This window comes from Oncorhynchus kisutch, linkage group LG14, assembly GCF_002021735.2.
Source record: "Oncorhynchus kisutch isolate 150728-3 linkage group LG14, Okis_V2, whole genome shotgun sequence".
Taxonomy (NCBI): domain Eukaryota; kingdom Metazoa; phylum Chordata; class Actinopteri; order Salmoniformes; family Salmonidae; genus Oncorhynchus; species Oncorhynchus kisutch.
In genome coordinates, this window is record NC_034187.2 from 59473510 (window position 1) to 59496976 (window position 23467).

Below are 23467 nucleotides of genomic sequence, written 5' to 3' on the forward strand. Positions count from 1 at the left end.
GCAAGGACATCATCCTCAGTGGGGCACTGGTGTTTTGCCGGCTGAATATCAGTTAACAAAAATCCCACTGTGCCGAATCTAAGAGAAATAATAATACATGGGAAATACATTTCCTAAAGAAAATGTGTGTTAACTTGCTAGCTGTCTTAAAGTAATCATGGTGTAAATAAGTTATAGGAATGGCAGTCACTGCACTAGTAATGGTAGTGACTGGGTTATAATTGGAAAAGAAAGTCGATGGAAAGATTGATTGATAGATAGGAAAGGATAGCCCTGAACATATGAAAGTTGGTTCGGTCTCTCTAGCTTGAACGGTTCAAGAGTTAATATTATTTTTGGTGGGTTATATATGCTAATTATACTCATTTAAATTGCTTTGGTTTAGAAAGTTTAGAAAATGTTAAAATAATTAGAAAAAGTATGTAAGAATCTAGTGGTCTTTGCCTTCAACAAGCACATTAATTATAATGGATTGGATTTATATTGCACCTTTTGGTGGGTTATTATATGCTAAATAATATTAATATAACGACACAAGCATGGATATACAAGGATATACACAAAATACACTAAATTATCTTGCATACCTAGTTGTTGATGTCATAGAAGTTGAGATATAAGTTGAAGTTCTTGTATTCGATGTAGGAAGTACAGTTGTGTTTGTACTTGTAGGTGATGCAGTTGTAGTCCTTGTTGTAGGATGATAACTACAGTTGTGGCTGTGTGTGTTGTAGGACCTGCAGAATTAATTGATATAATAGTGGTTGTAGGACCAACTATTGTTGTCATAGGATTTACAGTCGTTGAAAGAGCTGTTGTAGTTGTTGTAGAAGGGGCTGCACTGGTTGTCGTGGTAGGGTCTGCAGTCTTAGTAGTTGTAGGAGTAGGTTCTGTTGTAGTAGGTTCTGGAGTTGTAGTGGTCGTAGTAGCAGCCGTTAGTGTGGATTAGGGCTGCAGGTGGCTGTCGTAGGGGGCAAGCTTCTGTGGTTGAAGTAGATGCTAAAGTTGTTGTAGGAGCTGCAGTTGTCGTGGGAGCTACAGTTGTTGTAGGTGCTGTTGTTGTGGTTGTCGTAGGAGCTGAAGTTGTAGTTGTTGTAAAAGGTGCTGCAGTCACTGTGGTCGTAAGAACAGCAGTTGTTGTAATAGGAACTGCACTGGTTGTCGTAGTAGGTTGTGGAGTTGCAGTGGTCGTAGGAGCAGCAGTTGTTGTGGGAGCTACAGTTGTTGAAGGTGCTGTTGTTGTGGTTGTCGTAGGAGCTGAAGTTGTAGTTGTTGTAGCAGGTGCTGCAGTGGTTGTCGTAATAGTTTTCTGGAGTAGTAGTTGTCGTTGGAGCAGCAGTGGTTGTAGTTATAGCTTCTATGGTTGTCGTAGAGGCAGCTGCTGTGGTTGACGTAGTAGCTACAGTTGTTGTATCAGGAGCTGTAGTTGTGATTGTTGTAGTAAGTACAGCAGGTGGAGTGGTCGTGGTAGCTACAGTTGTAGGAACTGCAGGAGTTGTAGTAGGTGCTGCTGTTGTGGTTGTAGTAGGAGCTGAAGTTGTAGTTGTTGTAGAAGGTGCTGCAGTCACTGTGGTCCGTAAGAACAGCAGTTGTTGTAGTAGGAGCTGCACTGGTTGTCGTATTAGGTTGTGGAGTTGCAGTGGTCGTAGGAGCAGCAGTTGTTGTAGTTAGGGCTGCAATGGTTGTCGTAGATGCTAAATGTTTGTTGTAGGAGCTGCAGTTGTCGTGGGAGCTACAGTTGTTGTAGTTGCTGTGTTGTGGTTGTCGTAGGAGCTGAAGTTGTAGTTGTTGTATCAGGCGCTGCAGTGGTTGTCGTAATAGGTTCTGCAGTTGTAGTGGTCGTTGGAGCAGCAGTGGTTGTAGTTAGAGCTTCTATGGTTGTCGTAGAGGCAGCTGCTGTGGTTGACGTAGGAGCTACAGTTGTTGTATCAGGAGCTGTAGTTGTGATTGTTGTAGTAAGTACAGCAGGTGGAGTGGTCGTGGTAGCTACAGTTGTAGGAACTGCAGGAGTTGTAGTAGGTGCCGTTGTTGATGGTTGTAGTAGGAGCTGAAGTTGTAGTTGTTGTAGAAGGTGCTGCAGTCACTGTGGTCGTAAGAACAGCAGTTGTTGTAGTAGGAACTGCACTGGTTGTCGTAGTAGGTTGTGGAGTTGCAGTGGTCGTAGGAGCAGAAGTTGTTGTAGTTAGGGCTGCAATGGTTGTCGTAGATGCTAAAGTTGTTGTAGGAGCTGCAGTTGTCGTGGGAGCTACAGTTGTTGTAGTTGCTGTTGTTGTGGTTGTCGTAGGAGCTGAAGTTGTAGTTGTTGTATCAGGCGCTGCAGTGGTTGTCGTAATAGGTTCTGCAGTTGTAGTGGTCGTTGGAGCAGCAGTGGTTGTAGTTAGAGCTTCTATGGTTGTCGTAGAGGCAGCTGCTGTGGTTGACGTAGGAGCTACAGTTGTTGTATCAGGAGCTGTAGTTGTGATTGTTGTAGTAAGTACAGCAGGTGGAGTGGTCGTGGTAGCTACAGTTGTAGGAACTGCAGGAGTTGTAGTAGGTGCCGTTGTTATGGTTGTTGTAGGAGCTGAAGTTGTAGTTGTTGTAGCAGGAGCTGCACTGGTTGTCGTAATAGTTTCTGGAGTTGTAGTGGTCGTTGGAGCAGCAGTGGTTGTAGTTAGAGCTTCTATGGTTGTCGTAGAGGCAGCTGCTGTGGTTGACGTAGGAGCTACAGTTGTTGTATCAGGAGCTGTAGTTGTGATTGTTGTAGTAAGTACAGCAGGTGGAGTGGTCGTGGTAGCTACAGTTGTAGGAACTGCAGGAGTTGTAGTAGGTGCTGCTGTTGTGGTTGTAGTAGGAGCTGAAGTTGTAGTTGTTGTAGAAGGTGCTGCAGTCACTGTGGTCGTAAGAACAGCAGTTGTTGAAGTAGGAGCTGCACTGGTTGTCGTAGTAGGTTGTGGAGTTGCAGTGGTCGTAGGAAGCAGAGCAGTTGTTGTAGTTAGGGCTGGCAAGGTTGTACGTAGATGCTAAAGTATGGTTGTGAGGAAGCTGCAGTTGTACGTGGGCGGAGCTTACAGGTGTTGCTAGTTGCTGTTGTTTTGTGGGTTGTCGTAGGGAGCTGAAGTTGGTAGTTGTTTGTATCAGGCGCTGCAGTTGGCTTGTCGTAATAGGTTTCTGCAGTTTGTATGTGGTGTCGTTGGAGAGCAAGCAGTAGGCAGCAGTGGTTGTAGGTTAGAGATGCTCTATGGTTGTCGTAGAGGCAGACTTGCTGTGGTTGACGTAGGAGCTACAGTTGTTGTATCAGGAGCTGTAGTTGTGATTGTTTGTAGTAAGTACAGCAGGTGGGAGTGTGTCGTGGGAGCTTACAGTTGTAGAACTGCAGGAGTTGTAGTAGGTGCCTGCTGTTGTTAGTTGTCGTAGGAGCTGAAGTTGTAGTTGCTGTAGAAGGTGCTGCAGTCACTGTGGTCGTAAGAAAGCAGTTGTTTGTAGTAGGAGCTGCACTGGTTGTCGTGTTAGGTTGTGGAGTTGCAGTGGTCGTAGGAGCAGCAGTTGTTGTAGTTTAGGGCTGCAATGGTTGTCGTAGATGCTAAAGTTGTTGTAGGAGCTGCAGTTGTCGTGGGAGCTACAGTTGTTGTAGTTGCTGTTGTTGTGGTTGTCGTAGGAGCTGAAGTTGTAGTTGTTGTATCAGGCGCTGCAGTGGTTGTCGTAATAGGTTCTGCAGTTGTAGTGGTCGTTGGAGCAGCAGTGGTTGTAGTTAGAGCTTCTATGGTTGTCGTAGAGGCAGTGCTGTGGTTGACGTAGGAGCTACAGTTGTTGTATCAGGAGCTGTAGTTGTGATTGTTTGTAGTAAGTTACCAGCAGGTGGAGTGGTCGTGGTAGCTACCGTTGTAGGAACTGCAGGAGTTGTAGTAGGTGCCGTTGTTATGGTTGTCGTAGGAGCTGAAGTTTGTAGTTGCTGTAGAAGGTGCTGCAGTCACTGTGGTCGTAAGAACAGCAGTTGTTTGTAAGTAGGAGCTGCAGTTGTAGTTGTTGTAGCAGGAGCTGACACTGGTTGTCGTAATAGTTTCTGGAGTTGTAGTGGTCGTTGGAGCAGCAGTGGTTGTAGTTAGAGCTTCTATGGTTGTCGTAGAGTCCGCTGCTGTGGTTGACGAGGAGAGCTAAGTTGTTGTATCAGGAGCTGTAGTTGTGATGGTTGTAGTAAGTACAGCAGGTGGTAGGTGGTCGTGGTAGCTACAGTTGTAGGAACTGCAGGAGTTGTAGTAGGTTGCCGTTGTTAGGTTGTCGTAGGAGCTGAAGTTCCGGTCAAGTGTTGTTGTAGAAGGTGCTGCAGTCACTGTGGTCGTAAGAACAGCAGTTGTTTGTTAGTAGGAACTGCCACTGGTTGTCGTAGTAGGTTGTGGAGTTGCAGTGGTCGTAGGAGCAGCAGTTGTTGTAGTTAGGGCTGCAATGGTTGTCGTAGATGCTAAAGTTGTTGTAGGAGCTGCAGTTGTCGTGGGAGCTACAGTTGTTGTAGTTGCTGTTGTTGTGGTTGTCGTAGGAGCTGAAGTTGTAGTTGTTGTATCAGGCGCTGCAGTGGTTGTCGTAATAGGTTCTGCAGTTGTAGTGGTCGTTGGAGCAGCAGTGGTTGTAGTTAGAGCTTCTATGGTTGTCGTAGAGGCAGCTGCTGTGGTTGACGTAGGAGTTACAGTTGTTGTATCAGGAGCTGTAGTTGTGATTGTTGTAGTAAGTACAGCAGGTGGAGTGGTCGTGGTAGCTACAGTTGTAGGAACTGCAGGAGTTGTAGTAGGTGCCGTTGTTATGGTTGTTGTAGGAGCTGAAGTTGTAGTTGTTGTAGCAGGAGCTGCACTGGTTGTCGTAATAGTTTCTGGAGTTGTAGTGGTCGTTGGAGCAGCAGTGGTTGTAGTTAGAGCTTCTATGGTTGTCGTAGAGGCAGCTGCTGTGGTTGACGCAGGAGCTACAGTTGTTGTATCAGGAGCTGTAGTTGTGATTGTTGTAGTAAGTACAGCAGGTGGAGTGGTCGTGGTAGCTACAGTTGTAGTAGGTGCCGTTGTTATGGTTGTCGTAGGAGCTGAAGTTGTAGTTGTTGTAGCAGGAGCCGCAGTGGTTGTCGTAATAGTTTCTGGAGTTGTAGTGGTCGTTGGAGCAGCAGTGGTTGTAGTTAGAGCTTCTATGGTTGTCGTAGAGGCAGCTGCTGTGGTTGACATGGTAGCTACAGTTGTTGTATCAGGAGCTGTAGTTGTGATTGTTGTAGTAAGTACAGCAGGTGGAGTGGTCATGGTAGCTACAGTTGTAGGAACTGCAGGAGTTGTAGTAGGTGCTGCTGTTGTGGTTGTAGTAGGAGCTGAAGTTGTAGTTGTTGTAGAAGGTGCTGCAGTCACTGTGGTCGTAAGAACAGCAGTTGTTGTAGTAGGAGCTGCACTGGTTGTCGTATTAGGTTGTGGAGTTGCAGTGGTCGTAGGAGCAGCAGTTGTTGTAGTTAGGGCTGCAATGGTTGTCGTAGATGCTAAGGTTGTTGTAGGAGCTGCAGTTGTCGTGGGAGCTACAGTTGTTGTAGTTGCTGTTGTTGTGGTTGTCGTAGGAGCTGAAGTTGTAGTTGTTGTATCAGGCGCTGCAGTGGTTGTCGTAATAGGTTCTGCAGTTGTAGTGGTCGTTGGAGCAGCAGTGGTTGTAGTTAGAGCTTCTATGGTTGTCGTAGAGGCAGCTGCTGTGGTTGACGTAGGAGCTACAGTTGTTGTATCAGGAGCTGTAGTTGTGATTGTTGTAGTAAGTACAGCAGGTGGAGTGGTCGTGGTAGCTACAGTTGTAGGAACTGCAGGAGTTGTAGTATGTGCCGTTGTTATGGTTGTCGTAGGAGCTGAAGTTGTAGTTGCTGTAGAAGGTGCTGCAGTCACTGTGGTCGTAAGAACAGCAGTTGTTGTAGTAGGAGCTGCACTGGTTGTCGTAGTAGGTTGTGGAGTTGCAGTGGTCGTAGGAGCAGCAGTTGTTGTAGTTAGGGCTGCAATGGTTGTCGTAGATGCTAAAGTTGTTGTAGGAGCTGCAGTTGTCGTGGGAGCTACAGTTGTTGTAGGTGCTGTTGTAGGAGCTACAGTTGTTGTATCAGGAGCTGTAGTTGTGATTGTTGTAGTAAGTAAAGCAGGTGGAGTGGTCGTGGTAGCTACAGTTGTAGGAACTGCAGGAGTTGTAGTAGGTGCCGTTGTTATGGTTGTTGTAGGAGCTGAAGTTGTAGTTGTTGTAGCAGGAGCTGCACTGGTTGTCGTAATAGTTTCTGCAGTTGTAGTGGTCGTTGGAGCAGCTGCTGTGGTTGACGCAGGAGCTACAGTTGTTGTATCAGGAGCTGTAGTTGTGATTGTTGTAGTAAGTACAGCAGGTGGAGTGGTCGTGGTAGCTACAGTTGTAGTAGGTGCCGTTGTTATGGTTGTCGTAGGAGCTGAAGTTGTAGTTGTTGTAGCAGGAGCTGCAGTGGTTGTCGTAATAGTTTCTGGAGTTGTAGTGGTCGTTGGAGCAGCAGTGGTTGTAGTTAGAGCTTCTATGGTTGTCGTAGAGGCAGCTGCTGTGGTTGACGTAGGAGCTACAGTTGTTGTATCAGGAGCTGTAGTTGTGATTGTTGTAGTAAGTACAGCAGGTGGAGTGGTCGTGGTAGCTACAGTTGTAGGAACTGCAGGAGTTGTAGTAGGTGCCGTTGTTATGGTTGTCGTAGGAGCTGAAGTTGTAGTTGTTGTAGCAGGAGCTGCACTGGTTGTCGTAATAGTTTCTGGAGTTGTAGTGGTCGTTGGAGCAGCAGTGGTTGTAGTTAGAGCTTCTATGGTTGTCGTAGAGGCAGCTGCTGTGGTTGACGCAGGAGCTACAGTTGTTGTATCAGGAGCTGTAGTTGTGATTGTTGTAGTAAGTACAGCAGGTGGAGTGGTCGTGGTAGCTACAGTTGTAGTAGGTGCCGTTGTTATGGTTGTCGTAGGAGCTGAAGTTGTAGTTGTTGTAGCAGGAGCTGCAGTGGTTGTCGTAATAGTTTCTGGAGTTGTAGTGGTCGTTGGAGCAGCAGTGGTTGTAGTTAGAGCTTCTATGGTTGTCGTAGAGGCAGCTGCTGTGGTTGACGTAGGAGCTACAGTTGTTGTATCAGGAGCTGTAGTTGTGATTGTTGTAGTAAGTACAGCAGGTGGAGTGGTCGTGGTAGCTACAGTTGTAGGAACTGCAGGAGTTGTAGTAGGTGCCGTTGTTATGGTTGTCGTAGGAGCTGAAGTTGTAGTTGTTGTAGAAGGTGCTGCAGTCACTGTGGTCATAAGAACAGCAGTTGTTGTAGTAGGAACTGCACTGGTTGTCGTAGTAGGTTGTGGAGTTGCAGTGGTCGTAGGAGCAGAAGTTGTTGTAGTTAGGGCTGCAATGGTTGTCGTAGATGCTAAAGTTGTTGTAGGAGCTGCAGTTGTCGTGGGAGCTAAAGTTGTTGTAGTTGCTGTTGTTGTGGTTGTCGTAGGAGCTGAAGTTGTAGTTGTTGTATCAGGCGCTGCAGTGGTTGTCGTAATAGGTTCTGCAGTTGTAGTGGTCGTTGGAGCAGCAGTGGTTGTAGTTAGAGCTTCTATGGTTGTCGTAGAGGCAGCTGCTGTGGTTGACGTAGGAGCTACAGTTGTTGTATCAGGAGCTGTAGTTGTGATTGTTGTAGTAAGTACAGCAGGTGGAGTGGTCGTGGTAGCTACAGTTGTAGGAACTGCAGGAGTTGTAGTAGGTGCCGTTGTTATGGTTGTTGTAGGAGCTGAAGTTGTAGTTGCTGTAGAAGGTGCTGCAGTCACTGTGGTCGTAAGAACAGCAGTTGTTGTAGTAGGAGCTGCACTGGTTGTCGTAGTAGGTTGTGGAGTTGCAGTGGTCGTAGGAGCAGCAGTTGTTGTAGTTAGGGCTGCAATGGTTGTCGTAGATGCTAAAGTTGTTGTAGGAGCTGCAGTTGTCGTGGGAGCTACAGTTGTTGTAGGTGCTGTTGTTGTGGTTGTCGTAATAGCTGAAGTTGTAATTGTTGTAGCAGAAGCTGCAGTGGTTGTCGTAATAGTTTCTGGAGTTGTAGTGGTCGTTGGAGCAGCAGTGGTTGTAGTTAGAGCTTCTATGGTTGTCGTAGAGGCAGCTGCTGTGGTTGACGTAGGAGCTACAGTTGTTGTATCAGGAGCTGTAGTTGTGATTGTTGTAGTAAGTACAGCAGGTGGAGTGGTCGTGGTAGCTACAGTTGTAGGAACTGCAGGAGTTGTAGTAGGTGCCGTTGTTATGGTTGTTGTAGGAGCTGAAGTTGTAGTTGTTGTAGCAGGAGCTGCACTGGTTGTCGTAATAGTTTCTGCAGTTGTAGTGGTCGTTGGAGCAGCAGTGGTTGTAGTTAGAGCTTCTATGGTTGTCGTAGAGGCAGCTGCTGTGGTTGACGCAGGAGCTACAGTTGTTGTATCAGGAGCTGTAGTTGTGATTGTTGTAGTAAGTACAGCAGGTGGAGTGGTCGTGGTAGCTACAGTTGTAGTAGGTGCCGTTGTTATGGTTGTCGTAGGAGCTGAAGTTGTAGTTGTTGTAGCAGGAGCTGCAGTGGTTGTCGTAATAGTTTCTGGAGTTGTAGTGGTCGTTGGAGCAGCAGTGGTTGTAGTTAGAGCTTCTATGGTTGTCGTAGAGGCAGCTGCTGTGGTTGACGTAGGAGCTACAGTTGTTGTATCAGGAGCTGTAGTTGTGATTGTTGTAGTAAGTACAGCAGGTGGAGTGGTCGTGGTAGCTACAGTTGTAGGAACTGCAGGAGTTGTAGTAGGTGCCGTTGTTATGGTTGTCGTAGGAGCTGAAGTTGTAGTTGTTGTAGAAGGTGCTGCAGTCACTGTGGTCGTAAGAACAGCAGTTGTTGTAGTAGGAACTGCACTGGTTGTCGTAGTAGGTTGTGGAGTTGCAGTGGTCGTAGGAGCAGAAGTTGTTGTAGTTAGGGCTGCAATGGTTGTCGTAGATGCTAAAGTTGTTGTAGGAGCTGCAGTTGTCGTGGGAGCTACAGTTGTTGTAGTTGCTGTTGTTGTGGTTGTCGTAGGAGCTGAAGTTGTAGTTGTTGTATCAGGCACTGCAGTGGTTGTCGTAATAGGTTCTGCAGTTGTAGTGGTCGTTGGAGCAGCAGTGGTTGTAGTTAGAGCTTCTATGATTGTCGTAGAGGCAGCTGCTGTGGTTGACGTAGGAGTTACAGTTGTTGTATCAGGAGCTGTAGTTGTGATTGTTGTAGTAAGTACAGCAGGTGGAGTGGTCGTGGTAGCTACAGTTGTAGGAACTGCAGGGGTTGTAGTAGGTGCCGTTGTTATGGTTGTTGTAGGAGCTGAAGTTGTAGTTGTTGTAGCAGGAGCTGCACTGGTTGTCGTAATAGTTTCTGGAGTTGTAGTGGTCGTTGGAGCAGCAGTGGTTGTAGTTAGAGCTTCTATGGTTGTCGTAGAGGCAGCTGCTGTGGTTGACGCAGGAGCTACAGTTGTTGTATCAGGAGCTGTAGTTGTGATTGTTGTAGTAAGTACAGCAGGTGGAGTGGTCGTGGTAGCTACAGTTGTAGTAGGTGCCGTTGTTATGGTTGTCGTAGGAGCTGAAGTTGTAGTTGTTGTAGCAGGAGCTGCAGTGGTTGTCGTAATAGTTTCTGGAGTTGTAGTGGTCGTTGGAGCAGCAGTGGTTGTAGTTAGAGCTTCTATGGTTGTCGTAGAGGCAGCTGCTGTGGTTGACGTGGTAGCTACAGTTGTTGTATCAGGAGCTGTAGTTGTGATTGTTGTAGTAAGTACAGCAGGTGGAGTGGTCATGGTAGCTACAGTTGTAGGAACTGCAGGAGTTGTAGTAGGTGCTGCTGTTGTGGTTGTAGTAGGAGCTGAAGTTGTAGTTGTTGTAGCAGGAGCTGCACTGGTTGTCGTAATAGTTTCTGCAGTTGTAGTGGTCGTTGGAGCAGCAGTGGTTGTAGTTAGAGCTTCTATGGTTGTCGTAGAGGCAGCTGCTGTGGTTGACGCAGGAGCTACAGTTGTTGTATCAGGAGCTGTAGTTGTGATTGTTGTAGTAAGTACAGCAGGTGGAGTGGTCGTGGTAGCTACAGTTGTAGTAGGTGCCGTTGTTATGGTTGTCGTAGGAGCTGAAGTTGTAGTTGTTGTAGCAGGAGCTGCAGTGGTTGTCGTAATAGTTTCTGGAGTTGTAGTGGTCGTTGGAGCAGCAGTGGTTGTAGTTAGAGCTTCTATGGTTGTCGTAGAGGCAGCTGCTGTGGTTGACGTAGGAGCTACAGTTGTTGTATCAGGAGCTGTAGTTGTGATTGTTGTAGTAAGTACAGCAGGTGGAGTGGTCGTGGTAGCTACAGTTGTAGGAACTGCAGGAGTTGTAGTAGGTGCCGTTGTTATGGTTGTCGTAGGAGCTGAAGTTGTAGTTGTTGTAGAAGGTGCTGCAGTCACTGTGGTCGTAAGAACAGCAGTTGTTGTAGTAGGAACTGCACTGGTTGTCGTAGTAGGTTGTGGAGTTGCAGTGGTCGTAGGAGCAGAAGTTGTTGTAGTTAGGGCTGCAATGGTTGTCGTAGATGCTAAAGTTGTTGTAGGAGCTGCAGTTGTCGTGGGAGCTACAGTTGTTGTAGTTGCTGTTGTTGTGGTTGTCGTAGGAGCTGAAGTTGTAGTTGTTGTATCAGGCACTGCAGTGGTTGTCGTAATAGGTTCTGCAGTTGTAGTGGTCGTTGGAGCAGCAGTGGTTGTAGTTAGAGCTTCTATGATTGTCGTAGAGGCAGCTGCTGTGGTTGACGTAGGAGTTACAGTTGTTGTATCAGGAGCTGTAGTTGTGATTGTTGTAGTAAGTACAGCAGGTGGAGTGGTCGTGGTAGCTACAGTTGTAGGAACTGCAGGGGTTGTAGTAGGTGCCGTTGTTATGGTTGTTGTAGGAGCTGAAGTTGTAGTTGTTGTAGCAGGAGCTGCACTGGTTGTCGTAATAGTTTCTGGAGTTGTAGTGGTCGTTGGAGCAGCAGTGGTTGTAGTTAGAGCTTCTATGGTTGTCGTAGAGGCAGCTGCTGTGGTTGACGCAGGAGCTACAGTTGTTGTATCAGGAGCTGTAGTTGTGATTGTTGTAGTAAGTACAGCAGGTGGAGTGGTCGTGGTAGCTACAGTTGTAGTAGGTGCCGTTGTTATGGTTGTCGTAGGAGCTGAAGTTGTAGTTGTTGTAGCAGGAGCTGCAGTGGTTGTCGTAATAGTTTCTGGAGTTGTAGTGGTCGTTGGAGCAGCAGTGGTTGTAGTTAGAGCTTCTATGGTTGTCGTAGAGGCAGCTGCTGTGGTTGACGTGGTAGCTACAGTTGTTGTATCAGGAGCTGTAGTTGTGATTGTTGTAGTAAGTACAGCAGGTGGAGTGGTCATGGTAGCTACAGTTGTAGGAACTGCAGGAGTTGTAGTAGGTGCTGCTGTTGTGGTTGTAGTAGGAGCTGAAGTTGTAGTTGTTGTAGAAGGTGCTGCAGTCACTGTGGTCGTAAGAACAGCAGTTGTTGTAGTAGGAGCTGCACTGGTTGTCGTATTAGGTTGTGGAGTTGCAGTGGTCGTAGGAGCAGCAGTTGTTGTAGTTAGGGCTGCAATGGTTGTCGTAGATGCTAAGGTTGTTGTAGGAGCTGCAGTTGTCGTGGGAGCTACAGTTGTTGTAGTTGCTGTTGTTGTGGTTGTCGTAGGAGCTGAAGTTGTAGTTGTTGTATCAGGCGCTGCAGTGGTTGTCGTAATAGGTTCTGCAGTTGTAGTGGTCGTTGGAGCAGCAGTGGTTGTAGTTAGAGCTTCTATGGTTGTCGTAGAGGCAGCTGCTGTGGTTGACGTAGGAGCTACAGTTGTTGTATCAGGAGCTGTAGTTGTGATTGTTGTAGTAAGTACAGCAGGTGGAGTGGTCGTGGTAGCTACAGTTGTAGGAACTGCAGGAGTTGTAGTAGGTGCCGTTGTTATGGTTGTCGTAGGAGCTGAAGTTGTAGTTGCTGTAGAAGGTGCTGCAGTCACTGTGGTCGTAAGAACAGCAGTTGTTGTAGTAGGAGCTGCACTGGTTGTCGTAGTAGGTTGTGGAGTTGCAGTGGTCGTAGGAGCAGCAGTTGTTGTAGTTAGGGCTGCAATGGTTGTCGTAGATGCTAAAGTTGTTGTAGGAGCTGCAGTTGTCGTGGGAGCTACAGTTGTTGAAGGTGCTGTTGTTGTGGTTGTCGTAGGAGCTGAAGTTGTAATTGTTGTAGCAGGAGCTGCAGTGGTTGTCGTAATAGGTTCTGCAGTTGTAGTGGTCGTTGGAGCAGCAGTGGTTGTAGTTAGAGCTTCTATGGTTGTCGTAGAGGCAGCTGCTGTGGTTGACGTAGGAGCTACAGTTGTTGTACCAGGAGCTGAAGTTGTGATTGTTGTAGTAAGTACAGCAGGTGGAGTGGTCGTGGTAGCTACAGTTGTAGGAACTGCAGGAGTTGTAGTAGGTGTCGTTGTTATGGTTGTTGTAGGAACTGAAGTTGTAGTTGTTGTAGCAGGAGCTGCAGTGGTTGTCGTAATAGTTTCTGGAGTTGTAGTGGTCGTTGGAGCAGCAGTGGTTGTAGTTAGAGCTTCTATGGTTGTCGTAGAGGCAGCTGCTGTGGTTGACGTAGGAGCTACAGTTGTTGTATCAGGAGCTGTAGTTGTGATTGTTGTAGTAAGTACAGCAGGTGGAGTGGTCGTGGTAGCTACAGTTGTAGTAGGTGCCGTTGTTATGGTTGTCGTAGGAGCTGAAGTTGTAGTTGTTGTAGCAGGAGCTGCAGTGGTTGTCGTAATAGTTTCAGGAGTTGTAGTGGTCCTTGGAGCAGCAGTGGTTGTAGTTAGAGCTTCTATGGTTGTCGTAGAGGCAGCTGCTGTGGTTGACGTAGGAGCTACAGTTGTTGTATCAGGAGCTTTAGTTGTGATTGTTGTAGTAAGTACAGCAGGTGGAGTGGTCGTGGTAGCTACAGTTGTAGTAGGTGCCGTTGTTATGGTTGTCGTAGGAGCAGCAGTTGTTGTAGTTAGGGCTGCAATGGTTGTCGTAGATGCTAAAGTTGTTGTAGGAGCTGCAGTTGTCGTGTGAGCTACAGTTGTTGTAGGTGCTGTTGTTGTGGTTGTCGTAATAGCTGAAGTTGTAATTGTTGTAGCAGGAGCTGCAGTGGTTGTCGTAATAGTTTCTGGAGTTGTAGTGGTCGTTGGAGCAGCAGTGGTTGTAATTAGAGCTTCTATGGTTGTCGTAGAGGCAGCTGCTGTGGTTGACGTAGGAGCTACAGTTGTTGTATCAGGAGCTGTAGTTGTGATTGTTGTAGTAAGTACAGCAGGTGGAGTGGTCGTGGTAGCTACAGTTGTAGGAACTGCAGGAGTTGTAGTAGGTGCCGTTGTTATGGTTGTTGTAGGAGCTGAAGTTGTAGTTGTTGTAGCAGGAGCTGCACTGGTTGTCGTAATAGTTTCTGGAGTTGTAGTGGTCGTTGGAGCAGCAGTGGTTGTAGTTAGAGCTTCTATGGTTGTCGTAGATGCAGCTGCTGTGGTTGACGCAGGAGCTACAGTTGTTGTATCAGGAGCTGTAGTTGTGATTGTTGTAGTAAGTACAGCAGGTGGAGTGGTCGTGGTAGCTACAGTTGTAGGAACTGCAGGAGTTGTAGTAGGTGCCGTTGTTATGGTTGTCGTAGGAGCTGAAGTTGTAGTTGTAGAAGGTGCTGCAGTCACTGTGGTCGTAAGAACAGCAGTTGTTGTAGTAGGAACTGCACTGGTTGTCGTAGTAGGTTGTGGAGTTGCAGTGGTCGTAGGAGCAGCAGTTGTTGTAGTTAGGGCTGCAATGGTTGTCGTAGATGCTAAAGTTGTTGTAGGAGCTGCAGTTGTCGTGGGAGCTACAGTTGTTGAAGGTGCTGTTGTTGTGGTTGTCGTAGGAGCTGAAGTTGTAGTTGTTGTAGCAGGAGCTGCAGTGGTTGTCGTAATAGTTTCTGGAGTTGTAGTGGTCGTTGGAGCAGCAGTGGTTGTAGTTAGAGCTTCTATGGTTGTCGTAGAGGCAGCTGCTGTGGTTGACGTAGGAGCTACAGTTGTTGTATCAGGAGCTGTAGTTGTGATTGTTGTAGTAAGTACAGCAGGTGGAGTGGTCGTGGTAGCTACAGTTGTAGTAGGTGCCGTTGTTATGGTTGTCGTAGGAGCTGAAGTTGTAGTTGTTGTAGCAGGAGCTGCAGTGGTTGTCGTAATAGTTTCAGGAGTTGTAGTGGTCCTTGGAGCAGCAGTGGTTGTAGTTAGAGCTTCTATGGTTGTCGTAGAGGCAGCTGCTGTGGTTGACGTAGGAGCTACAGTTGTTGTATCAGGAGCTTTAGTTGTGATTGTTGTAGTAAGTACAGCAGGTGGAGTGGTCGTGGTAGCTACAGTTGTAGTAGGTGCCGTTGTTATGGTTGTCGTAGGAGCAGCAGTTGTTGTAGTTAGGGCTGCAATGGTTGTCGTAGATGCTAAAGTTGTTGTAGGAGCTGCAGTTGTCGTGTGAGCTACAGTTGTTGTAGGTGCTGTTGTTGTGGTTGTCGTAATAGCTGAAGTTGTAATTGTTGTAGCAGGAGCTGCAGTGGTTGTCGTAATAGTTTCTGGAGTTGTAGTGGTCGTTGGAGCAGCAGTGGTTGTAATTAGAGCTTCTATGGTTGTCGTAGAGGCAGCTGCTGTGGTTGACGTAGGAGCTACAGTTGTTGTATCAGGAGCTGTAGTTGTGATTGTTGTAGTAAGTACAGCAGGTGGAGTGGTCGTGGTAGCTACAGTTGTAGGAACTGCAGGAGTTGTAGTAGGTGCCGTTGTTATGGTTGTTGTAGGAGCTGAAGTTGTAGTTGTTGTAGCAGGAGCTGCACTGGTTGTCGTAATAGTTTCTGGAGTTGTAGTGGTCGTTGGAGCAGCAGTGGTTGTAGTTAGAGCTTCTATGGTTGTCGTAGATGCAGCTGCTGTGGTTGACGCAGGAGCTACAGTTGTTGTATCAGGAGCTGTAGTTGTGATTGTTGTAGTAAGTACAGCAGGTGGAGTGGTCGTGGTAGCTACAGTTGTAGGAACTGCAGGAGTTGTAGTAGGTGCCGTTGTTATGGTTGTCGTAGGAGCTGAAGTTGTAGTTGTAGAAGGTGCTGCAGTCACTGTGGTCGTAAGAACAGCAGTTGTTGTAGTAGGAACTGCACTGGTTGTCGTAGTAGGTTGTGGAGTTGCAGTGGTCGTAGGAGCAGCAGTTGTTGTAGTTAGGGCTGCAATGGTTGTCGTAGATGCTAAAGTTGTTGTAGGAGCTGCAGTTGTCGTGGGAGCTACAGTTGTTGAAGGTGCTGTTGTTGTGGTTGTCGTAGGAGCTGAAGTTGTAATTGTTGTAGCAGGAGCTGCAGTGGTTGTCGTAATAGGTTCTGCAGTTGTAGTGGTCGTTGGAGCAGCAGTGGTTGTAGTTAGAGCTTCTATGGTTGTCGTAGAGGCAGCTGCTGTGGTTGACGTAGGAGCTACAGTTGTTGTACCAGGAGCTGAAGTTGTGATTGTTGTAGTAAGTACAGCAGGTGGAGTGGTCGTGGTAGCTACAGTTGTAGGAACTGCAGGAGTGGTAGTAGGTGTCGTTGTTATGGTTGTTGTAGGAACTGAAGTTGTAGTTGTTGTAGCAGGAGCTGCAGTGGTTGTCGTAATAGTTTCTGGAGTTGTAGTGGTCGTTGGAGCAGCAGTGGTTGTAGTTAGAGCTTCTATGGTTGTCGTAGAGGCAGCTGCTGTGGTTGACGTAGGAGCTACAGTTGTTGTATCAGGAGCTGTAATTGTGATTTTTGTAGTAAGTACAGCAGGTGGAGTGGTCGTGGTAGCTACAGTTGTAGTAGGTGCCATTGTTATGGTTGTCGTAGGAGCTGAAGTTGTAGTTGTTGTAGCAGGAGCTGCAGTGGTTGTCGTAATAGTTTCTGGAGTTGTAGTGGTCGTTGGAGCAGCAGTGGTTGTAGTTAGAGCTTCTATGGTTGTCGTAGAGGCAGCTGCTGTGGTTGACGTAGTAGCTACAGTTGTTGTATCAGGAGCTGTAGTTGTGATTGTTGTAGTAAGTACAGCAGGTGGAGTGGTCGTGGTAGCTACAGTTGTAGGAACTGCAGGAGTTGTAGTAGGTGCTGCTGTTGTGGTTGTAGTAGGAGCTGAAGTTGTAGTTGTTGTAGCAGGTGCTGCAGTGGTTGTCGTAATAGTTTCTGGAGTTGTAGTTGTCGTTGGAGCAGCAGTGGTTGTAGTTATAGCTTCTATGGTTGTCGTAGAGGCAGCTGCTGTGGTTGACGTAGTAGCTACAGTTGTTGTATCAGGAGCTGTAGTTGTGATTGTTGTAGTAAGTACAGCAGGTGGAGTGGTGGTGGTAGCTACAGCTGTAGGAACTGCAGGAGTTGTAGTAGGTGCTGCTGTTGTGGTTGTAGTAGGAGCTGAAGTTGTAGTTGTTGTAGAAGGTGCTGCAGTCACTGTGGTCGTAAGAACAGCAGTTGTTGTATTAGGAGCTGCACTGGTTGTCGTATTAGGTTGTGGAGTTGCAGTGGTCGTAGGAGCAGCAGTTGTTGTAGTTAGGGCTGCAATGGTTGTCGTAGATGCTAAAGTTGTTGTAGGAGCTGCAGTTGTCGTGGGAGCTACAGTTGTTGTAGTTGCTGTTGTTGTGGTTGTCGTAGGAGCTGAAGTTGTAGTTGTTGTATCAGGCGCTGCAGTGGTTGTCGTAATAGGTTCTGCAGTTGTAGTGGTCGTTGGAGCAGCAGTGGTTGTAGTTAGAGCTTCTATGGTTGTCGTAGAGGCAGCTGCTGTGGTTGACGTAGGAGCTACAGTTGTTGTATCAGGAGCTGTAGTTGTGATTGTTGTAGTAAGTACAGCAGGTGTAGTGGTCGTGGTAGCTACAGTTGTAGTAGGTGCCGTTGTTATGGTTGTCGTAGGAGCTGAAGTTGTAGTTGTTGTAGCAGGAGCTGCAGTGGTTGTCGTAATAGTTTCAGGAGTTGTAGTGGTCCTTGGAGCAGCAGTGGTTGTAGTTAGAGCTTCTATGGTTGTCGTAGAGGCAGCTGCTGTGGTTGACGTAGGAGCTACAGTTGTTGTATCAGGAGCTTTAGTTGTGATTGTTGTAGTAAGTACAGCAGGTGGAGTGGTCGTGGTAGCTACAGTTGTAGTAGGTGCCGTTGTTATGGTTGTCGTAGGAGCAGCAGTTGTTGTAGTTAGGGCTGCAATGGTTGTCGTAGATGCTAAAGTTGTTGTAGGAGCTGCAGTTGTCGTGGGAGCTACAGTTGTTGTAGGTGCTGTTGTTGTGGTTGTCGTAATAGCTGAAGTTGTAATTGTTGTAGCAGGAGCTGCAGTGGTTGTCGTAATAGTTTCTGGAGTTGTAGTGGTCGTTGGAGCAGCAGTGGTTGTAATTAGAGCTTCTATGGTTGTCGTAGAGGCAGCTGCTGTGGTTGACGTAGGAGCTACAGTTGTTGTATCAGGAGCTGTAGTTGTGATTGTTGTAGTAAGTACAGCAGGTGGAGTGGTCGTGGTAGCTACAGTTGTAGGAACTGCAGGAGTTGTAGTAGGTGCCGTTGTTATGGTTGTTGTAGGAGCTGAAGTTGTAATTGTTGTAGCAGGAGCTGCACTGGTTGTCGTAATAGTTTCTGGAGTTGTAGTGGTCGTTGGAGCAGCAGTGGTTGTAGTTAGAGCTTCTATGGTTGTCGTAGATGCAGCTGCTGTGGTTGACGCAGGAGCTACAGTTGTTGTATCAGGAGCTGTAGTTGTGATTGTTGTAGTAAGTACAGCAGGTGGAGTGGTCGTGGTAGCTACAGTTGTAGGAACTGCAGGAGTTGTAGTAGGTGCCGTTGTTATGGTTGTCGTAGGAGCTGAAGTTGTAGTTGTAGAAGGTGCTGCAGTCACTGTGGTCGTAAGAACAGCAGTTGTTGTAGTAGGAACTGCACTGGTTGTCGTAGTAGGTTGTGGAGTTGCAGTGGTCGTAGGAGCAGCAGTTGTTGTAGTTAGGGCTGCAATGGTTGTCGTAGATGCTAAAGTTGTTGTAGGAGCTGCAGTTGTCGTGGGAGCTACAGTTGTTGAAGGTGCTGTTGTTGTGGTTGTCGTAGGAGCTGAAGTTGTAATTGTTGTAGCAGGAGCTGCAGTGGTTGTCGTAATAGGTTCTGCAGTTGTAGTGGTCGTTGGAGCAGCAGTGGTTGTAGTTAGAGCTTCTATGGTTGTCGTAGAGGCAGCTGCTGTGGTTGACGTAGGAGCTACAGTTGTTGTACCAGGAGCTGAAGTTGTGATTGTTGTAGTAAGTACAGCAGGTGGAGTGGTCGTGGTAGCTACAGTTGTAGGAACTGCAGGAGTTGTAGTAGGTGTCGTTGTTATGGTTGTTGTAGGAACTGAAGTTGTAGTTGTTGTAGCAGGAGCTGCAGTGGTTGTCGTAATAGTTTCTGGAGTTGTAGTGGTCGTTGGAGCAGCAGTGGTTGTAGTTAGAGCTTCTATGGTTGTCGTAGAGGCAGCTGCTGTGGTTGACGTAGGAGCTACAGTTGTTGTATCAGGAGCTGTAATTGTAATTTTTGTAGTAAGTACAGCAGGTGGAGTGGTCGTGGTAGCTACAGTTGTAGTAGGTGCCATTGTTATGGTTGTAGTAGGAGCTGAAGTTGTAGTTGTTGTAGCAGGTGCTGCAGTGGTTGTCGTAATAGTTTCTGGAGTTGTAGTTGTCGTTGGAGCAGCAGTGGTTGTAGTTATAGCTTCTATGGTTGTCGTAGAGGCAGCTGCTGTGGTTGACGTAGTAGCTACAGTTGTTGTATCAGGAGCTGTAGTTGTGATTGTTGTAGTAAGTACAGCAGGTGGAGTGGTGGTGGTAGCTACAGCTGTAGGAACTGCAGGAGTTGTAGTAGGTGCTGCTGTTGTGGTTGTAGTAGGAGCTGAAGTTGTAGTTGTTGTAGAAGGTGCTGCAGTCACTGTGGTCGTAAGAACAGCAGTTGTTGTATTAGGAGCTGCACTGGTTGTCGTATTAGGTTGTGGAGTTGCAGTGGTCGTAGGAGCAGCAGTTGTTGTAGTTAGGGCTGCAATGGTTGTCGTAGATGCTAAAGTTGTTGTAGGAGCTGCAGTTGTCGTGGGAGCTACAGTTGTTGTAGTTGCTGTTGTTGTGGTTGTCGTAGGAGCTGAAGTTGTAGATGTTGTATCAGGCGCTGCAGTGGTTGTCGTAATAGGTTCTGCAGTTGTAGTGGTCGTTGGAGCAGCAGTGGTTGTAGTTAGAGCTTCTATGGTTGTCGTAGAGGCAGCTGCTGTGGTTGACGTAGGAGCTACAGTTGTTGTATCAGGAGCTGTAGTTGTGATTGTTGTAGTAAGTACAGCAGGTGGAGTGGTCGTGGTAGCTACAGTTGTAGGAACTGCAGGAGTTGTAGTAGGTCCTGCTGTTGTGGTTGTAGTAGGAGCTGAAGTTGTAGTTGTTGTAGAAGGTGCTGCAGTCACTGTGGTCGTAAGAACAGCAGTTGTTGTAGTAGGAGCTGCACTGGTTGTCGTATTGGGTTGTGGAGTTGCAGTGGTCGTAGGAGCAGCAGTTGTTGTAGTTAGGGCTGCAATGGTTGTCGTAGATGCTAAAGTTGTTGTAGGAGCTGCAGTTGTCGTGGGAGCTACAGTTGTTGTAGTTGCTGTTGTTGTGGTTGTCGTAGGAGCTGAAGTTGTAGTTGTTGTATCAGGCGCTGCAGTGGTTGTCGTAATAGGTTCTGCAGTTGTAGTGGTCGTTGGAGCAGCAGTGGTTGTAGTTAGAGCTTCTATGGTTGTCGTAGAGGCAGCTGCTGTGGTTGACGTAGGAGCTACAGTTGTTGTATCAGGAGCTGTAGTTGTGATTGTTGTAGTAAGTACAGCAGGTGGAGTGGTCGTGGTAGCTACAGTTGTAGGAACTGCAGGAGTTGTAGTAGGTGCCGTTGTTATGGTGGTCGTAGGAGCTGAAGTTGTAGATGCTGTAGAAGGTGCTGCAGTCACTGTGGTCGTAAGAACAGCAGTTGTTGTAGTAGGAGCTGCACTGGTTGTCGTAGTAGGTTGTGGAGTTGCAGTGGTCGTAGGAGCAGCAGTTGTTGTAGTTAGGGCTGCAATGTTTGTCGTAGATGCTAAAGTTGTTGTAGGAGCTGCAGTTGTCATGGGAGCTACAGTTGTTGTAGGTGCTGTTGTTGTAGTTGTCGTAATAGCTGAAGTTGTAATTGTTGTAGCAGGAGCTGCAGTGGTTGTCGTAATAGTTTCTGGAGTTGTAGTGGTCGTTGGAGCAGCAGTGGTTGTAGTTAGAGCTTCTATGGTTGTCGTAGAGGCAGCTGCTGTGGTTGACGTAGGAGCTACAGTTGTTGTATCAGGAGCTGTAGTTGTGATTGTTGTAGTAAGTACAGCAGGTGGAGTGGTCGTGGTAGCTACAGTTGTAGGAACTGCAGGAGTTGTAGTAGGTGCCGTTGTTATGGTTGTTGTAGGAGCTGAAGTTGTAGTTGTTGTAGCAGGAGCTGCACTGGTTGTCGTAATAGTTTCTGGAGTTGTAGTGGTCGTTGGAGCAGCAGTGGTTGTAGTTAGAGCTTCTATGGTTGTCGTAGAGGCAGCTGCTGTGGTTGACGCAGGAGCTACAGTTGTTGTATCAGGAGCTGTAGTTGTGATTGTTGTAGTAAGTACAGCAGGTGGAGTGGTCGTGGTAGCTACAGTTGTAGGAACTGCAGGAGTTGTAGTAGGTGCCGTTGTTATGGTTGTTGTAGGAACTGAAGTTGTAGTTGTTGTAGCAGGAGCTGCAGTGGTTGTCGTAATAGTTTCTGGAGTTGTAGTGGTCATTGGAGCAGCAGTGGTTGTAGTTAGAGCTTCTATGGTTGTCGTAGAGGCAGCTGCTGTGGTTGACGTAGGAGCTACAGTTGTTGTATCAGGAGCTGTAGTTGTGATTGTTGTAGTAAGTACAGCAGGTGGAGTGGTCGTGGTAGCTACAGTTGTAGTAGGTGCCGTTGTTATGGTTGTCGTAGGTGCTGAAGTTGTAGTTGTTGTAGCAGGAGCTGCAGTGGTTGTCGTAATAGTTTCTGGAGTTGTAGTGGTCGTTGGAGCAGCAGTGGTTGTAGTTAGAGCTTCTATGGTTGTCGTAGAGGCAGCTGCTGTGGTTGACGTAGGAGCTACAGTTGTTGTATCAGGAGCTGTAATTGTGATTTTTGTAGTAAGTACAGCAGGTGGAGTGGTCGTGGAAGCTACAGTTGTAGTAGGTGCCGTTGTTATGGTTGTCGTAGGAGCTGAAGTTGTAGTTGTTGTAGCAGGAGCTGCAGTGGTTGTCGTACTAGTTTCTGGAGTTGTAGTGGTCGTTGGAGCAGCAGTGGTTGTAGTTAGAGCTTCTATGGTTGTCGTAGAGGCAGCTGCTATGGTTGACGTAGTAGCTACAGTTGTTGTATCAGGAGCTGTAGTTGTGATTGTTGTAGTAAGTACAGCAGGGGGAGTGGTCGTGGTAGCTACAGTTGTAGGAACTGCAGGAGTTGTAGTAGGTGCTGCTGTTGTGGTTGTAGTAGGAGCTGAAGTTGTAGTTGTTGTAGTAGGAGCTGCAGTGGTTGTCGTAATAGTTTCTGGAGTTGCAGTGGTTGTAGTTAGAGCTTCTATGGTTGTTGTAGAGGCAGCTGCTGTGGTTGACGTAGTAGCTACAGTTGTTGTATCAGGAGCTGTAGTTGTGATTGTTGTAGTAAGTACAGCAGGTGGAGTGGTCGTGTTAGCTACAGTTGTAGGAACTGCAGTAGTTGTAGTAGGTGCTGCTGTTGTGTTTGTAGTAGGAGCTGAAGTTGTAGTTGTTGTAGAAGGTGCTGCAGTCACTGTGGTCGTAAGAACAGCAGTTGTTGTAGTAGGAGCTACACTGGTTGTCGTAGTAGGTTGTGGAGTTGCAGTGGTCGTAGGAGCAGCAGTTGTTGTAGTTAGGGCTGCAATGGTTGTCGTAGATGCTAAAGTTGTTGTAGGAGCTGCAGTTGTCGTTGGAGCTACAGTTGTTGAAGGTGCTGTTGTTGTGGTTGTCGTAGGAGCTGAAGTTGTAATTGTTGTAGCAGGAGCTGCAGTGGTTGTCGTAATAGGTTCTGCAGTTGTAGTGGTCGTTGGAGCAGCAGTGGTTGTAGTTAGAGCTTCTATGGTTGTCGTAGAGGCAGCTGCTGTGGTTGACGTAGGAGCTACATTTGTGGTACCAGGAGCTGAAGTTGTGATTGTTGTAGTAAGTACAGCAGGTGGAGTGGTCGTGGTATCTACAGTTGTAGGAACTGCAGGAGTTGTAGTAGGTGCCGTTGTTATGGTTGTTGTAGGAACTGAAGTTGTAGTTGTTGTAGCAGGAGCTGCAGTGGTTGTCGTAATAGTTTCTGGAGTTGTAGTGGTCGTTGGAGCAGCAGTGGTTGTAGTTAGAGCTTCTATGGTTGTCGTAGAGGCAGCTGCTGTGGTTGACGTAGGAGCTACAGTTGTTGTATCAGGAGCTGTAATTGTGATTTTTGTAGTAAGTACAGCAGGTGGAGTGGTCGTGGAAGCTACAGTTGTAGTAGGTGCCGTTGTTATGGTTGTCGTAGGAGCTGAAGTTGTAGTTGTTGTAGCAGGAGCTGCAGTGGTTGTCGTAATAGTTTCTGGAGTTGTAGTGGTCGTTGGAGCAGCAGTGGTTGTAGTTAGAGCTTCTATGGTTGTCGTAGAGGCAGCTGCTATGGTTGACGTAGTAGCTACAGTTGTTGTATCAGGAGCTGTAGTTGTGATTGTTGTAGTAAGTACAGCAGGTGGAGTGGTCGTGGTAGCTACAGTTGTAGGAACTGCAGGAGTTGTAGTAGGTGCTGCTGTTGTGGTTGTAGTAGGAGCTGAAGTTGTAGTTGTTGTAGCAGGAGCTGCAGTGGTTGTCGTAATAGTTTCTGGAGTTGTAGTTGTCGTTGGAGCAGCAGTGGTTGTAGTTAGAACTTCTATGGTTGTCATAGAGGCAGCTGCTGTGGTTGACGTAGGAGCTACAGTTGTTGTATCAGGAGCTGTACTTGTGATTGTTGTAGTAAGTACAGCAGGTGGAGTGGTCGTGGTAGCTACAGTTGTAGTAGGTGCCGTTGTTATGGTTGTCGTAGGAGCTGAAGTTGTAGTTGTTGTAGCAGGAGCTGCAGTGGTTGTCGTAATAGTTTCTGGAGTTGTAGTGGTCGTTGGAGCAGCAGTGGTTGTAGTTAGAGCTTCTATGGTTGTCGTAGAGGCAGCTGCTGTGGTTGACGTAGTAGCTACAGTTGTTGTATCAGGAGCTGTAGTTGTGATTGTTGTAGTAAGTACAGCAGGTGGAGTGGTCGTGGTAGCTACAGTTGTAGGAACTGCAGGAGTTGTAGTAGGTGCTGCTGTTGTGGTTGTAGTAGGAGCTGAAGTTGTAGTTGTTGTAGAAGGTGCTGCAGTCACTTTGGTCGTAAGAACAGCAGTTGTTGTAGTAGGAGCTGCACTGGTTGTCGTATTAGGTTGTGGAGTTGCAGTGGTCGTAGGAGCAGCAGTTGTTGTAGTTAGGGCTGCAATGGTTGTCGTAGATGCTAAAGTTGTTGTAGGAGCTGCAGTTGTCGTGGGAGCTACAGTTGTTGTAGTTGCTGTTGTTGTGGTTGTCGTAGGAGCTGAAGTTGTAGTTGTTGTATCAGGCGCTGCAGTGGTTGTCGTAATAGGTTCTGCAGTTGTAG

At 47.2% G+C, this 23467-nt stretch overlaps 1 protein-coding gene across 1 annotated transcript in view; it reads right to left on the reverse strand.

Annotated features, from left to right (window-relative positions):
• Positions 1 to 868: 868 nt before the first annotated feature.
• Positions 869 to 23467, reverse strand: part of LOC116353472 (mucin-5AC-like) — a gene marked incomplete at its 5' end in the record, with an annotated part of 39691 nt that continues 17092 nt past the window's right edge. Inside the window, 11 exons of the mRNA XM_031789245.1 lie at positions 869 to 961; positions 7473 to 7529; positions 8718 to 9360; positions 9574 to 9587; positions 11157 to 11697; positions 13516 to 13889; positions 18729 to 19081; positions 19120 to 19126; positions 19215 to 19395; positions 20809 to 21131; positions 21879 to 22097. Coding sequence (XP_031645105.1) covers positions 869 to 961; positions 7473 to 7529; positions 8718 to 9360; positions 9574 to 9587; positions 11157 to 11697; positions 13516 to 13889; positions 18729 to 19081; positions 19120 to 19126; positions 19215 to 19395; positions 20809 to 21131; positions 21879 to 22097 — 2805 coding nt within the window. The remainder of the gene's footprint in view (positions 962 to 7472; positions 7530 to 8717; positions 9361 to 9573; positions 9588 to 11156; positions 11698 to 13515; positions 13890 to 18728; positions 19082 to 19119; positions 19127 to 19214; positions 19396 to 20808; positions 21132 to 21878; positions 22098 to 23467) is intronic.